Source organism: Centrocercus urophasianus, unplaced genomic scaffold (assembly GCF_019232065.1).
Source record: "Centrocercus urophasianus isolate 14NV4802_14NV808 unplaced genomic scaffold, USGS_Curo_1.0 seq_29, whole genome shotgun sequence".
NCBI classification, from domain to species: domain Eukaryota; kingdom Metazoa; phylum Chordata; class Aves; order Galliformes; family Phasianidae; genus Centrocercus; species Centrocercus urophasianus.
The window spans coordinates 4,124,613-4,138,942 of NW_024884855.1; the positions used below are offsets into that span (position 1 = coordinate 4,124,613).

At 38.0% G+C, this 14,330-nt stretch overlaps 1 protein-coding gene across 1 annotated transcript in view; it reads right to left on the bottom strand.

Moving 5' to 3' along the window:
- GRIN2A (glutamate ionotropic receptor NMDA type subunit 2A) overlaps positions 1–14,330 on the bottom strand; it is a 149,905-nt gene that overhangs the window by 2,544 nt on the left and 133,031 nt on the right. The window contains exons 11-12 of the mRNA XM_042827976.1: positions 12,655–12,842; positions 730–968 (exon numbers count right to left, since the gene is read on the bottom strand). Coding sequence (XP_042683910.1) covers positions 730–968; positions 12,655–12,842 — 427 coding nt within the window. The remainder of the gene's footprint in view (positions 1–729; positions 969–12,654; positions 12,843–14,330) is intronic.

A 14,330-nucleotide genomic window follows, 5' to 3' on the forward strand; every position in this document is an offset into this window, starting at 1 on the left:
TTCTGCTCTCCTCAGCTATATACAAACACCTGCAAAGTCCATTACCTAATGAAGCACTCACTTAAAAAATTAAATAAGAAATATTGATTTGTCAAAAGGTTTGAGAACAAGCACCTACTTCCTTTATCTTACTGCTCACATTAATTATTGGGATATGTAAATCTGCTTTGGATTTGGTATTATTAAAAATTGTCTTACTGTCTAACCAAACACAAATGATACTTGTGTTCGACTCTTTCTCTTATATAAGTTAGCTATCAAGAAAAGCCTACTTAAAAACTAGTCTAGTACTTTTATCACTTAAAATGTTTATGAAGTACACAAACCTGAGAGTTAATATCTGTCACTAATTTAGTGCTTATTTTGTTGGTTGTGGGGTTGGTTTTGGGTTTTTTTTTTTTTGTTCTTTTTTTGGGGGGGTCGAGGAAGGGTGAGTATTCTTGAATATAAGCAGCTCTGCCTTTCCTACATCAAAATCTCCCTTAAATATATTACATTTCTAGCATTTGATTAACAATTATCCTGACATGATAATTAATCTGGTAGAATAATCCATTGGAGATAAGACTTCCCCTGGAGTGCCAGAACATAATAAGGTCATTGATCACTTTGTCAGAGTTGTAAACAACTATTTCAAATGTCCAGGTGGGAATACAAAGAAAAGTGTATTAGGGAGGCAGTGCTCATACTGTCAATTGCCTGAAGGGGTGAAATGCAAAGAATACTAACCCTGCTGATTGAGAACAATAATCCTGGTCTATCAGAGCAGATTCCAGTGAAGCAGAATCTAAGCTTCCAGTAAAATAAGTGCTCCCAGACAAAGGTAATTAAACTGAGCGCCATGGCTGCTGCAAGCATGTAAAAGACTCCTGCCATGTTGTCAATATCCAGCTGGCTGCTCATGACTTCATTCTTCTCATTGTGGCAAATACCAGTCAGCCACAGGGTTTCTAACTCTTCCATTTCACCTAGGGAGAGCAAGGAGTCAAAACTGTTAGAATGCAAAAAATTAATTGTCACAACACTAGAAAGTCTTTGCAAACTGAAAAATACAGCACCTTTTAATGCCTCATTTGTGAAGCCTCATTTCTGAACCTTCTTAAAGACCTTACATTCCACGTGCCTACGTGTGCATATACTTTTCATTCACGCATCCCTTATGTATTTTTGCACACCAGTCTCCTAACTCAGTCAGATGGTCTTGGGTGTTAAAACACAGAAAATCCAATCAAAAAAGATTAAATGACAAATTATGAAAACCAGCATAAGTGATAACAGCAAGGTTCAGCATTGGGCTGCTCTGGATGCCTCACCGGGCCATCGCTACTGCAGTTATCAATCACATTTCCTCTTGTAGCTGGCTGCATTTCACTAATACCTAAACTGATCCAGAGATTATGTCTTCAGTCACTTCCTTATCTACAAGATACTTTTAAAGATCGATTTGAGAAAGAGAAGATGCAATTTGTCAAAACTTTGTGGGTTTTCCAACAAATAGCTTCATGGCAAAGCAATGGCAATCACCAACACTAGATGGAAAATTACACAAAGCACAATATTTACAGGTCACACTGATGTAAAATTGGGAATGTGAAGCAGGAGATTGTAACCCAGCCCGTACATACAGGGAGCGAGGAAATACAAGTGTCATTCTAAAAAAATTCTACTGGGTTTCATAAACTGCCTGCTTTTGTAGAAAACAACATGCTGACATGAATGCTTAAATGCATGCAGTATGTCTGTTCCTACTTATATTTCTTTATTTTTGTCTCTCTCAAATACAGTCCTTCTTCATGCTTTCTGTTTTCCCTGCTTCCAGCCAGAAAGCTGGGTGATGCAGGGTCTGCAAACACTCTCCCTGCCCCATGCTCCCTTCCAGCTTCCCTCTGGCTGAGTCCTGCACACCTTTCTCTGCTCCCCACCTCACCACTCTCCCACTGCAGTCTCCTTTGGCCTTTTGTTGCTGCCTTCCGAGCAGCAGCAGGAAAATAAACATCACAGAGCAGTCTTGTTTTCTGGTTCTGGCTATACAGCATCTTATTGTAATTAAACCATTTACTTTACTTAAAACTAAACAAGCAGATCAACTCCCTGTTAGTCTTAGCATCTGTATTTCCCACAAGAGATTAGGCCTTCGATGAAGGACGCTATCATTTAGCAGCAGCTGCCAACATGGACAGAGATATGCGAGAAATCACATTTGTTACTGCAAAGACTGTTTTTTTATATTGTATCATATGATATTTTTACACACTATTGTTGTTCTACTTACTGTAGCATTGCAAATGCATACATATGTCTTTTTACTCTCTTGGGAATATAGTCAGCTGAGTAAATCTATTATTATTTTTAATAATAGGCATAAATTTCTGTCTAGATAATAGAGAGGGCCAAAACAGCTCAGGATATGGCTTCAATTTGGGGGATGAATTCACACGCTTCTGATGCGTAATCCTTACCGAGGAATTAGGAAATGCATCTTCTGTATTGTAATCCAGCGAGCACTGTAGTAAAGATCAGGAAAAAATGGCTAAAAGCTGTACTGACTTTTCAGCTACCTTCAAGCCAGACGAAAAGATCAATGACTTGCTGTGCAAGAAAATTTTAAAAGGATAGAGTGCCTGGGCAATAGGAAAGCTGCAGCCCACAGATAATTTGGATATGTGAGTTGGAAGCGGAAAGCAAGATGCAATGGAGAAATGGATTCTCAGGGAATGTGAAGGAAATACTGAAGCAGAAAAGACAAGCACTGGGGCATTTTAGGAAAGGCATTTCACAAATTTGCAAGAGATTATTCAGTTTTGAGTTAATTCTGAGTTTAGTTTTGTGCTTGAAGCATGAATTGAACCTCTACACCTGAAAAAGGCCCTGTGACTTCTCCCAAATTACAGTGCTCAATCTTCAAAACACCTCAGCACATCCCCTAAGAAGAAAGTCAATTTCATGAATACTTAAAAGGCTTCTAATCCAGGAAATAAGCACAATAAATTATTAATTGTAACCATATGGATATTGTACAATCAGTACACAGCTATCTGGGGGTCGTTGTGCACTGCTACGTCTTGGAACATTTGGATTTGTTTGGTATATATGCACACGTGCTAAACCTCATTGGACTACCTGCCTCGTCCATCTTTCAAGCCCTCCCCAGGGTCTATGAATAAAACTCACAGGCTACGGAACAGAAAAAAATTTGAGTCCAAAGACAGTGATATTTCTGGTTTGGGCGTTAGTAGCTGAAGCTCTGACAATCAGCCCTCGTTATTTCCCACAAGAAAATGCACACCTCCCAGGATTGTCAAACATCAATTTGAGTTGACTGCTGTGCCCTTTTACAAAATTCAGAGAAGACTTTAAACCTCTTTTTCATTAGTTTCCCGTGTGTTCCTTCCCTTTGGCTTGTACATCTGAAGTGACTATTGATAATCCACTAACCTTTCCAAAAACATCACTACGGAAACAAACTGGGCTTGTTTGAGTTGAGACAAGTAGCAGCACCCTGGTAAGCTATGAAGAACAAAGCATCCCTAGGTCTCACAGATCCTGCTGTTGTAACAGCCCTTTCATTATATCTGATAGTGACAGAAATGACTGTTAATTAGTAGCTAAAAGTAATGCAGTACAATTTTATAGATCATAAAGTGCTGTGAATCATTGGACTGTCATATTTATTACATGATATTATCTAGGAATGGACAGATTAGGCTGGCATTCTAGTGTATGAATCATTTCCAGTGTGTGTGTGTGTACATACATGTACACATATGTATGTATGACACAGACACACAAAAGTTACTCCTTTAGCTGTAATAACTCTTTGGCCCAGCTGATCTACAAAACTAGGAGAGAAAAAAAAAAAAAAGCCTGATCTTTTTGTTACCCCTCTTGTCCATTTTTTGTTTTATATCCAAGATATTGATAGAATTGTTCCAGATTTCAGTAGCAAAGTACATCATGACACTACCATGTAGATTATAGCATGTTAGCACTATATGATAGAATAGCACAATATGATAATGCTATATAAGACATATATATAACAATGCTATATAACATAGCATTATGGCACAAGATTACAAAATGAATGGTTCCAATATATTTGATAAAATAAAATAAAATAAATAAAATAAAATAAAAAACTAGTGTTAGTTTCTGTTTAACATGGTCACAGTACAGCTCATCTGCAAAATTCATAGATAACTGGTGCCTACAGTAAGATATGTATCAATATTTTAATTTACATTTATATAAGGTCTGCTTCATTTACAATGTAAGACTCAGTTTAAGCAACTATTACATTATTATTTTTTTATCTCAGTGGTGCTGAGGGGCTGCATTATTCACTTACAGTGCAGTATGGCCCTCTCAAACAAACTGCAGAATTCTAGCTCTCAGTGGTAGTTTAAGACTATTTACAAAGTTTTTGCGAACAATAAAAAGGTCCCTGTAAATTTCTCTTGGGTTGGTTTCTATGTGGTGTGCTTTGCTTTAGCTCTGTTTACACAGTTGTTTGGCTGTGCTGACTCTGAACTTCCCAGAAGTGCTTTTCTGTCTACATTTAGTGCAACACTTCTAGCTTATCTGATAAGAAAAACATTATCCAGACACAGACAAGATACAGATCAAAGGGTAGAATTACACTTTTCCTCATCACAGCCTTTAGCCTTTTTTGCATGCTCTGGGAAATATCTGACCCTTCTGCTATCCTGAGCTGAAAAACATGCTCCCATTCTGCAGCTCTTATCACTGCCCCTTTCCCTAGAAAAGTGTCAGCTCTCAGAGGTGCTTGTTGGGGCTGCCAGAATATCTCCATTCCTAGCTCAACCTCTTGCAAGGCCCTGCCATCATTTCTTGGTTCTCAGCTTTGTTCATCAAACACCTTCCCAAAACAGAGCCAGCACCTTCCCAAATGATGGCCCAACATGCTTAAAGCTGTTTGCCTTATGGAATGTTTCACTGATGCTATTTTCTTTTCTGAGTGTTTCATCCCCCACATCTATACCTGCAACCAGGAAGAAGCACACGTACTGATAATCACATTATTTATCAAAAGCAAACAAACAAACAAAAAGCGCCTGTCATGCTTTTATGATTTTTGGTTTGGCTCCACAAACCCAAGCCTACATAAGCCATCATTCTCCACATTCACTTACAGAAAAGTAGTTTGGGAGTAACTTTTTTTTGTTTGTTTGTTTGTTTTTTTAGGGGAAAGAACAGCTTTTCAACATTTGTCTGATGTGTTCCTCCTACTTGGTTAAAAGAAAAAATGCTTCATTATCACTCAATAGCTCCCTAGTTAAAAACTTACCAGAAATAAACAAGCACAAAGCTTTATAATTACATCCAAAAAGAGAACAAAAAATGATGATAACCTTTTTTGCTGCTTACTTAAAAAGAAAGTTACAAAATTAACTTGCTGCTCCACTTCAGTGAAGGAAACAGGACCTCTGAAACCCGAGCATCCTCTCCCCCTTCTTCCTGAGGATCCGAGCATGGAGAAAAGGGACAGAGTGCAGAATCTAACCCTGTATCCTCCTGATGCCAAAACCAATTCTGTTCTTCCATAGTTAATAAATAGCAGACACCAGAAGCACTGCAGCCCTGGTAGTGCCCCCATCTGTATGCCCACAGACATAGAGCTTTCCCCTCCTCCCCAGAACTGCTGAGCAGCACCAAAAAGCACCACCTCAGCTAGCGCAGCTGTGGAGAGAGCTTCAGCCTGGTAGAATCACCCCAAAATTGTAGCAGGGTTTCCTTTCTTTGATTTTCACTCTTGGGAAGCAAGCCAAACCTGGGCTGGATTTCAGTGTGACTTAGGAACACAGCCAGACTAACCACAGACTCAGTGGCAGTCCAAAATATCACACACAAGTCCCAGGCACTGCATGCTTTTAGAAGCTGTGCTGCATTCAGCAGCTCCCGGCGGGGAGCAGGCACTAGCAGAAGTTTGGACAGGGTGTTTGATGGAGGGAAATGGAGGAAATAATAACTACAGAGATATGACTTCGGAATTGACTCTACACATGAGAAAAGCCTGTTAAGAAGCTGTTAAATCAAAGTTATGGGTGGGAAGAATAAGCAGCTATTTACAAACAGTGATGACAGTCAAAGCCCTGACTAAGTGGAAAAGGAAACAGGAATGCTCCTTGTGAAAAAACACAATTTGGTTATTTCACTTTGCTACCTTCTCTGCAAAAACCTGTCTATCAGATAAGCAATGTACAATAGTTTTACAGCACTTATAAGTGAAAAATCTACTGTTTTATCCTGATTCTCTTTTTATGCTCAAATGATCGAAATGTTAAAAATTGTGTTTTAATTTTTCATATGCATTGAAGCCTATATAGCTCACTGAGCTATTAATTTCTTCCTCGGGAGTCAGGTGTTCTTTTGCTCTGCTTTAACCCCATAGGCTTCTACTCATCCTCTCTGGGATGCTGGAGATAATCACTGATGATTCAAAGGCTGCCTCAGCTACTTGCTTAGCTACTCTGGGGGAATTTTTCATCAAGTCCTTACCTTAATTTTAATCTATTTAATTATTTTACACAAAGAGAGAAGAAATCTATTTCATATCCCTTCTGGATTGCAAAAAAAAAGATGGAATTTTGCTTTGTTCCATTGGTGATTTACAGCAGCCCTCTGGTTTCAGCACACCCCAGGCTGCACAAGGTGCAGTGCAGGAGGAGGTCACTGTGGCACAGGTCACAATGCATGTGACAGCATGCAAAGCCACAGGCTGCTACTGATACTCTGATGGGTGCTAACTTGCACATAGTTATAACCTCAGCCCAAGGAGCAAAAATGCAAAGAATAAAGAAAATCAACATATACGAATGGGAGATCTTGAATAAAGGGGTTAAATACACACGTTCACATTGGGCAAATGTAGGGCATCATGTTCAAAAGTCTGTGGCTATGCTCGCAGAATCATCTGCAGTTCATGCTGGACAAATGGGACAGTTTTCAATTTGGAAACAGACACTCTGGTGTAAGGTCCCACCAGCACCAGAGGAGGAAGGCAGCACTCCATCATCTCCAGACCCCAGTGTAAGAGGCTCTTTGCCCTGAACAGAGGAGTCAGAAGCCAAATGGGTTGATGTGTGTTTGGTTCGATAAGCTCATCAGTTTCAATCTGACCTAGTTATGTGAACCATACATTGCACTGCATGTAAGATATTACATAAAAGCACTATGACCTCTTGAATTCAGCCTGGAACCCCCAAAACAATCTCTTACCATGGGAATTTTCTGAGTTATTTCCCCTTGTAAATGTAGTAAGAGGAACACAGACGACTGATAGTGATAAACTTATGGTGAGCTAATGACTGTGCTCTGCATGCCCCTATTAGTGACAGATGAATTAACAAAACCGTTAAGCACGACTTTCAATATTACAATCCCTCTCACTCCTGTTCAGCTACACAAACAGCCTCCTCTTATACACTCACACTCTCCAGTCACATTTGTTCCACCCACTGCTTAAGGAGGACACTAAATATATAAACAGAAAATCACTGGGATTGTGGGTGTATTCTGCCTAGGCAGCACGCACTGAAAATATGTCCATATAATCACATACGTATTTCCTTCTTGGTTTTTAACGGCCAGCATGAGTCATTCTGCTACACTTCCTTATTGCTGAGATTTGGAAGGCTTCTGCTAAAACGTGAAGAAAAGTAGCAAGGCATTTTCCTCTTCCACATGTAAGGGGGCAAATCTTATTTCCACAGTTGCCTATTGCCACTAAGGTGTGGGAAGCAATTATCCACCCAGGAAAATGATTCTTAGCACATTAAGCTATCGAAAAAAGCACATAAAGATTAACCAGAATTTAAAGGTATTAGGAAGGGGATAACAGACTCTCTGAAGAAATTCAAACCAAAACCAGTTTTCTTCTTTACATCTTTGTGTCTCTAATTGCTCTAAAGGCCACTGCTTTGTGGGTCGGGCTTAATACAGCTATACAATCTGTCCCTCTTTTCCTGGGGATCTCTTCCCAGATCTCTGGTTGAACTGAGCTCATGGCCTGCAGGTAGCAAACAGGTTACAAATCCCTCACATGCACTCGAAGCTCCATCTTGCCAGCTGGCTGATATTCTTCCACTCCTCTCCATACTTGCCCTCTTTACGCAGCATTTTTCTGTCTCTCATTTCCAGCTATTTCTGCATGCACGTGTCTTTTATCCAAACTGCTAAAGGTTCCCTGCTATCTTTCACTCAATCCTATCTGCCCTCTGAAGCCCTTTTACTCTCTTAATCCCAAAGCAACTTTGTCTTTTGCAGTGCAATAGTCTCATTTACTCAAAAACACCAGAGAGAAATAAAAGTGATTCTCCTCCAAACCACAAATACATGACACTACAGAAGATTTCAGAAGCAACATCTTGCAAGGCACTCTGCAATATACATTTTGAAGTATAGCTCTGCTTTACATCACACCGTGCAGCCCAAGCTAGAGCAGCTGGCTGAAAGTTTGTAATGTTGAAGGCTGGAGGAACGTGTGTGCCATGCAGCAGTTCAGCAGCTATAGACTTGTTGAATTACTCAGCCTGTGTGTTTGAGCATATATGGAACTCATCAAACTGCAAGCTAACACACTAAAAAAGCAGTTGACAGCTTCTGGGGGTAATGTGTGAGATATTGGGCATGTCAGACTTCCCAGCTGCTCCTTACAGAGGTTTATAAGAGAAATCAAAGCACGTATCATGCAACTCTTCAGTATTCAACATCTCTGTTCTGACACATCGCTGTCGTTGTGGGCGAAAGATCCAAACAAAATGATGGTGCTGTTTCTCAGCAGCTGTATCATTTTGTTGTTTTGGAATTTTTAGGTGCTTCTATTTCTCAGCAGAAGACTGAGAAATAGTCCTCTGTGTGTCAGTACAAACATTTTTATTTCTCAGTTAAAAAAATGAAAGTTTCCTCTTATGGCTATAGCAAGCAAAACTTGAGTAAATAAAAAAGCACAACCAGTACTTTAGAAAATTACCTTGATGATCCACTATTTCAAATGAAATCACAGATTCTAATTGCCAACTGCAATTCTGCTCAGATAATGAGATGTGATTTACAGGTAGTCAGAACTGCAAAACTGGAAATTCACTGAGTAGTTTGCTTCACCTGTATCCATTGTACAAGAAAATCCTAACTCAGTATATTAAAAGGGCTCAGTGATCCCAAGTAATTAACATTATTAATAACAAATGCATACTTATCTCAACTTCCAACGAAGTGAGCAATGTATATGAACTTGCACAGACCAAGTGAGCAAACAGTTCTGGGGATAGCTGTGTTGGCAGGTATTCTCTGTTCTTCAAGTTTGTGAGCAACTCCTTCCCATGTTCCTTCCCCATCTCTCCTTTTCTCTTGATTAGAATAATAAATGTGGCATCCTGTAGCCTGATTCCTTCCCACTTTACCACTGCAATTGTCATTTGGCAGTATTAATCTGCCCACCCAGCAAAACTATCTTTAAGATCAGAACTCAACTCATGTAGGTACAAATAAGTCGCTCAGTCTAAGGTTAAAGCTATTTCTAACACAAATCTATGTTCCTTTGTATTTACCTTAATTTTCACCAGTGGCAACAAAATACAAATGACAGTTCAAAGCTATTAACTTCAATGCAGAAAAAACACTGTCGTGTGGGATGAAAAGTTTACTAAAGGTCAGTAATACTTGAGCTTGATGTTTTACATCAGTGAGGGAGAGCAAAAAGGTTCCTATCAACCATGCAAAAAAATTTCACCTGAATGCGTATATGAATTGGATACAATAATATCCATTATGGAAGAGGAAAAAAAAAAAAAAATCACAAAAAAAATCACAGTGGAAAGACCTACGTAGGACACAGAAGATTCTAAAAAATACATTCCGAGATCTCAGAATGAGGCAAATATAAAAAAGGAATGAAATCATTTTTTAAATCACAGTAAACTTTTAAAGAAATCTTTTAAAGAAATTACATGGTCTTATCCAAATATCTAGCAAGTATCATCCAAAAGGTTCTCTCTTTCACTCCTTAACGTAGCAATCATATCAATAAATGGCATCTTTTCTATTAATTAGGATTTTTCTTACATTTAGGAAACTCATTAGATTTACAGTCATTCACTGAAACTATTCTGTAGAGATGAATATTCTGTTACATATACCAAATAATGATTCAATACTGCCAGTCACTTTGTTGTTTTATAGGCATAATAAAATCAGCAGAGACAACACATGCAAAAAAAGTCTTTCTGTTTTCATTTTGTATGCTTATTTACTTAACCAACCTCATTCAGACTTCAGTGTGGATTTCCCAGGAGTTTCATCCTAAGATGAAACTTTCCACTCAGACATGTTTGCTTTTAGTCTGGAAAACTTCAAAGAGATTTTTAGTGATACAGCAAAATGACGTTGGCCTGAACTCTGGATTCATCCCTTCTGATTCATCAAAACAGACTTACATAAGTTCATGGCAAAAAAAGATTATTCATCAAACTACAGAAATTAGACCTTGCTTACAAATATCAGGTCATGAGAGTTCTAGGCAATAATTCTTTACGTTTAATTTCCTGGTGTTTTGTTTCAGCTCACAACATACTTTACAAAGCAGTAGAAGAAATTTCAATCTCAACATTATTCTTTGTATTCACATATATATATATAATCCTGAAAATTATCATCCAGATCTATGATGCAATAAAGTGAGATGAGGCAGCAAACAATTACAGGACTAAAAGAAACACACCTATTCTTTCCCATCATATACGACCAACCGCTGTCCTCTTATATTCTGCCCAAACAATTTTCCAAACGAGATTAGACATTTGTTAAAAGAGAAAGTGATCATGTTAGCATTCATGGGTTGTTCAGAATTCTGTCTAAACATATTGAAAAGTACCACTTTTGCTTATCTTCTGAAGTAATCTAAACATTGATGAACGTGGGAGCAGTACTTTCATGACAAGCTTTCATTCATGACAGGCTATATGTACCAAATGCTATTCTGTACATTATTTCTGTGGAAGCTCTAATATCAAGTTTTGTAGACAACCCAATTGTTTTATTTTCAGCTACTAAATATGATTTAGGGAGATAAACATTCATATGCTATGTAAGTTCAAAGGCAAAGCATAAGTACAATTATAAGGTTTTTTCCCTCTTCTTTTCCATCCATTTTGTTTTCTCCCTGATACCAGGAGACAAAGTGACATGTATAAATGCATTACCTGTGGTATTTTTAGGATTTTTTTTTTCTTCTTTTTTTTTGTAATAATGGAACAGCTTCAAATAATTTCTATTTTGTTTATTTTCTTTCCCTGGCATTTCATTTCTTTTTGCTGGATGAGGAAGTTATCAAAAATAATGAGAGTAAGCAGGAAGAAAATGCAAGGCCACAGTGATGCTCTGGCACATCTAGAGGGGTTTGCCCATAACTGAGAAAGACCTCAGATCCTCTTTCAGACTGTGACAGCTTTTTCCCTTTTATTTTGGGACAAATATTTTCAATTCTCTGATTCTGTCTTCCTATTACGAAGGGTCAGAATTACAGCATCTAACACTTCTTAATACTATTACATAAGTAGAAAAAGTGTTATATTCACAAAATACTCAGAAATAAGAAAGCAAAAACTTTAGCCAGTTAATTCCTACTACATAAAAGAATACTTATTTGCTTGAAACCTAGTCAGTGTGGGTGATATATTCATTTCTTAGCAGAAGCAAGCAATGTTTATTCCCTAAGCCTCTCTAAATTCAGCAGATCAATAATGGTGACACTAGTATTTCTCCTTACAAACCAGACCAAATCCATCAGTAATGATGACTACGCCTCTTTCAGAGATTTAGTATTATAATAGAAATAAAATCCATGTGCTTGAAGACTAACACACTCACTGTCTCCAGTTTGAAAATTACTGTCTAAAGGATTTTTGTTGTTTTTAATTGAACAGGAGGCCACAAAGCTAAGGTCCTGCACTTGACAATTTAAACTGCTATGACATGTTTTAAGAGTTCTTTTCCTATGAAACCCTCTATTTCACTGTCAAAGAAATGTAAAGTGAACATATGTATCTATGTAAAAGACTCAGAATCATAACGTAACATGTACCACACTGATCTGAGCGAGGCTTTTAGACAGTTATAGTCTAAGGATTTTAAGACTAGTTAAAGTCAGTCGCAGTTTCAGTCAGTCTTTCTCTCTTCTTGCCATAAGGAAGAGCTCAAAGAACTCGTCAATGAGAATAATCATATTAATTCCTCTACCTACAAGACAGGTATAGAAGAGCTAACTTGGCCATGCTGAAAGACAACTTGTCTACAAGGTAAAAAATCCTCAGGAATTTCTCACAGGCAAAAAAGAAAAGAAAATAAGCAAATTTAGAAATGCTTTTTAACATTGAGGCCAACATTATTTTGTGATGCATATGGAAACTCTTTCTGAAAATAGATGCAAGTGTCCTAGGCAGCGAGGTGAATTAAAAAACAGAGTAGAAGAGAATTCCTGTCTAAGAACACGGAGAAATATTTTACCCATTTGTTTACACTGTGTTTTTTTCCATAAAGACTGTAAGAGAAGATCAGTAAAATCCTCAGAGCTATTAAAACTGAATTAACATCGCATATGCAGAAAAAGGAAAGGAAAGAATAAAGATTGGTCCCTACCATCTCCAACAAATTGAAGAAGGGCGAGATCAATTTGTCTCTTCCACGGTGACCCTTTCTGAAGTGCTATTCCATAGCCCGTAGTGGCAAAGATGTATCCACTGCCTATTGTGACAAGTTTGCAGCCTTCATCTCTTCCAGCCTTGTAATTCAGCACTGCTGCATCATAGATGAAAGCATCCAACTTCCTGAAATAAAAGAAAACATTTTACAAACCAAATCATTAGGGACAGCTGTTGTCAGACTTCTTTTGTCCTTGATGTTAGGACCCTGTTGAATATCTTATGGGTTCTTTGATATCATTAATTACATATCCTGCCCTTCTGTATCTAAAATTAACAAAAGGCATCTATTTCAGTAAGGGGAAAGTAGGACACATAGTTTTGCATTTCTATTTTAAGGGATGCGGTTAAAAAATACTGAGAGCAGGAGAAAACAAGCTACAGAATGTCTTGCCCTGTTATCTTTGTATCTTTGCATCCCAACATGGATAATAAAGATACTGAAATGCAAAATGATCTCCAAATACAACAGAAATGATGAGAATTTAGAATGAAACTTACAAGAACTATTTTATTTTTTTTTTATATAATGAATTGACTGAAACTGTGGCTTAACCAGTTTTCCCTACACACTCTTTGTTTTTCTTTCCAAAAATAAACGGTGAGGTGGAAATGAAGTCCTTGCTAAAACAGAGGGAGGTATTGAAGCATATCTGACAGAGCTACTAAATTTACTTTAAAATTATCAGAAATATTTATTTATCACTTGAAGTTCCAAATATACTATTTGTGTACCTGAAACACAGCAGGAATAAAGGAACGTGTGGAAAAATTCAGGTCTTTCAGCTTATCTACCTACAATGTACGAATGGAACGATCTGATTCTTTAAGATATACAGCTAACATAGCAAAACAGAGGGAAATAGAAAATCGATAAGGAAAGGAAAAGAGAAGGTATCTTTCAGGGATCATTTTTAAGAAGCACTACCAAGCAAGACTTAGGTAAAACTGGGCATGGCTGTTTCACAGATGAAGCCAATAAAAGCGTGCATATATGCAGAGGAAGCCATTTTGAAAGGCAGTCACTTGCCAGCAGAAAACTCAATCAAAGGCCTACAGAAAATCATAAGCAATATTTAACAGAAAAAAAGAAGAAACATAAGTATGTTTTGTATTACTACCCTAGATCCATAACCAAAATATTTAAGATGTGTAACACAAAAAAATCTAGCAGAATACAGAGACAACAAGAAAAAAAAAAACAGCGTATTTGCTCAAAACCCGCCTAAATTTTGCACTAAATAAGTTATTACTTCTTTTAAACATCCCTTAAGAGTCAGGGGAGTGGGGAGGACACAGCACACAGCTGGCTGCACAGCTGTGGGAGGAAGGCTCACCACACATCTGCCCCCCTGGCACTGCAGCTCCAGGCACTGCCCACTGTCCTCTGCCTCCAAAGAGCTGCAATACATTGCTATGGTGCACTGCTGAAATGTTCTGAAGGGATGCAAATGACAGAGGCTGGCAGAATGCTGTTTATAAACAGTTGGGACCTGTCTTCACAGAAAGAGAATTGTAAAAATAAATTCACTGTGGCACAAACACATACAAGGGTATCAACTGCAGTTATGTTATATCTATACGCAGTCTGTACCAGTTGTGAAGTCTGCGGCT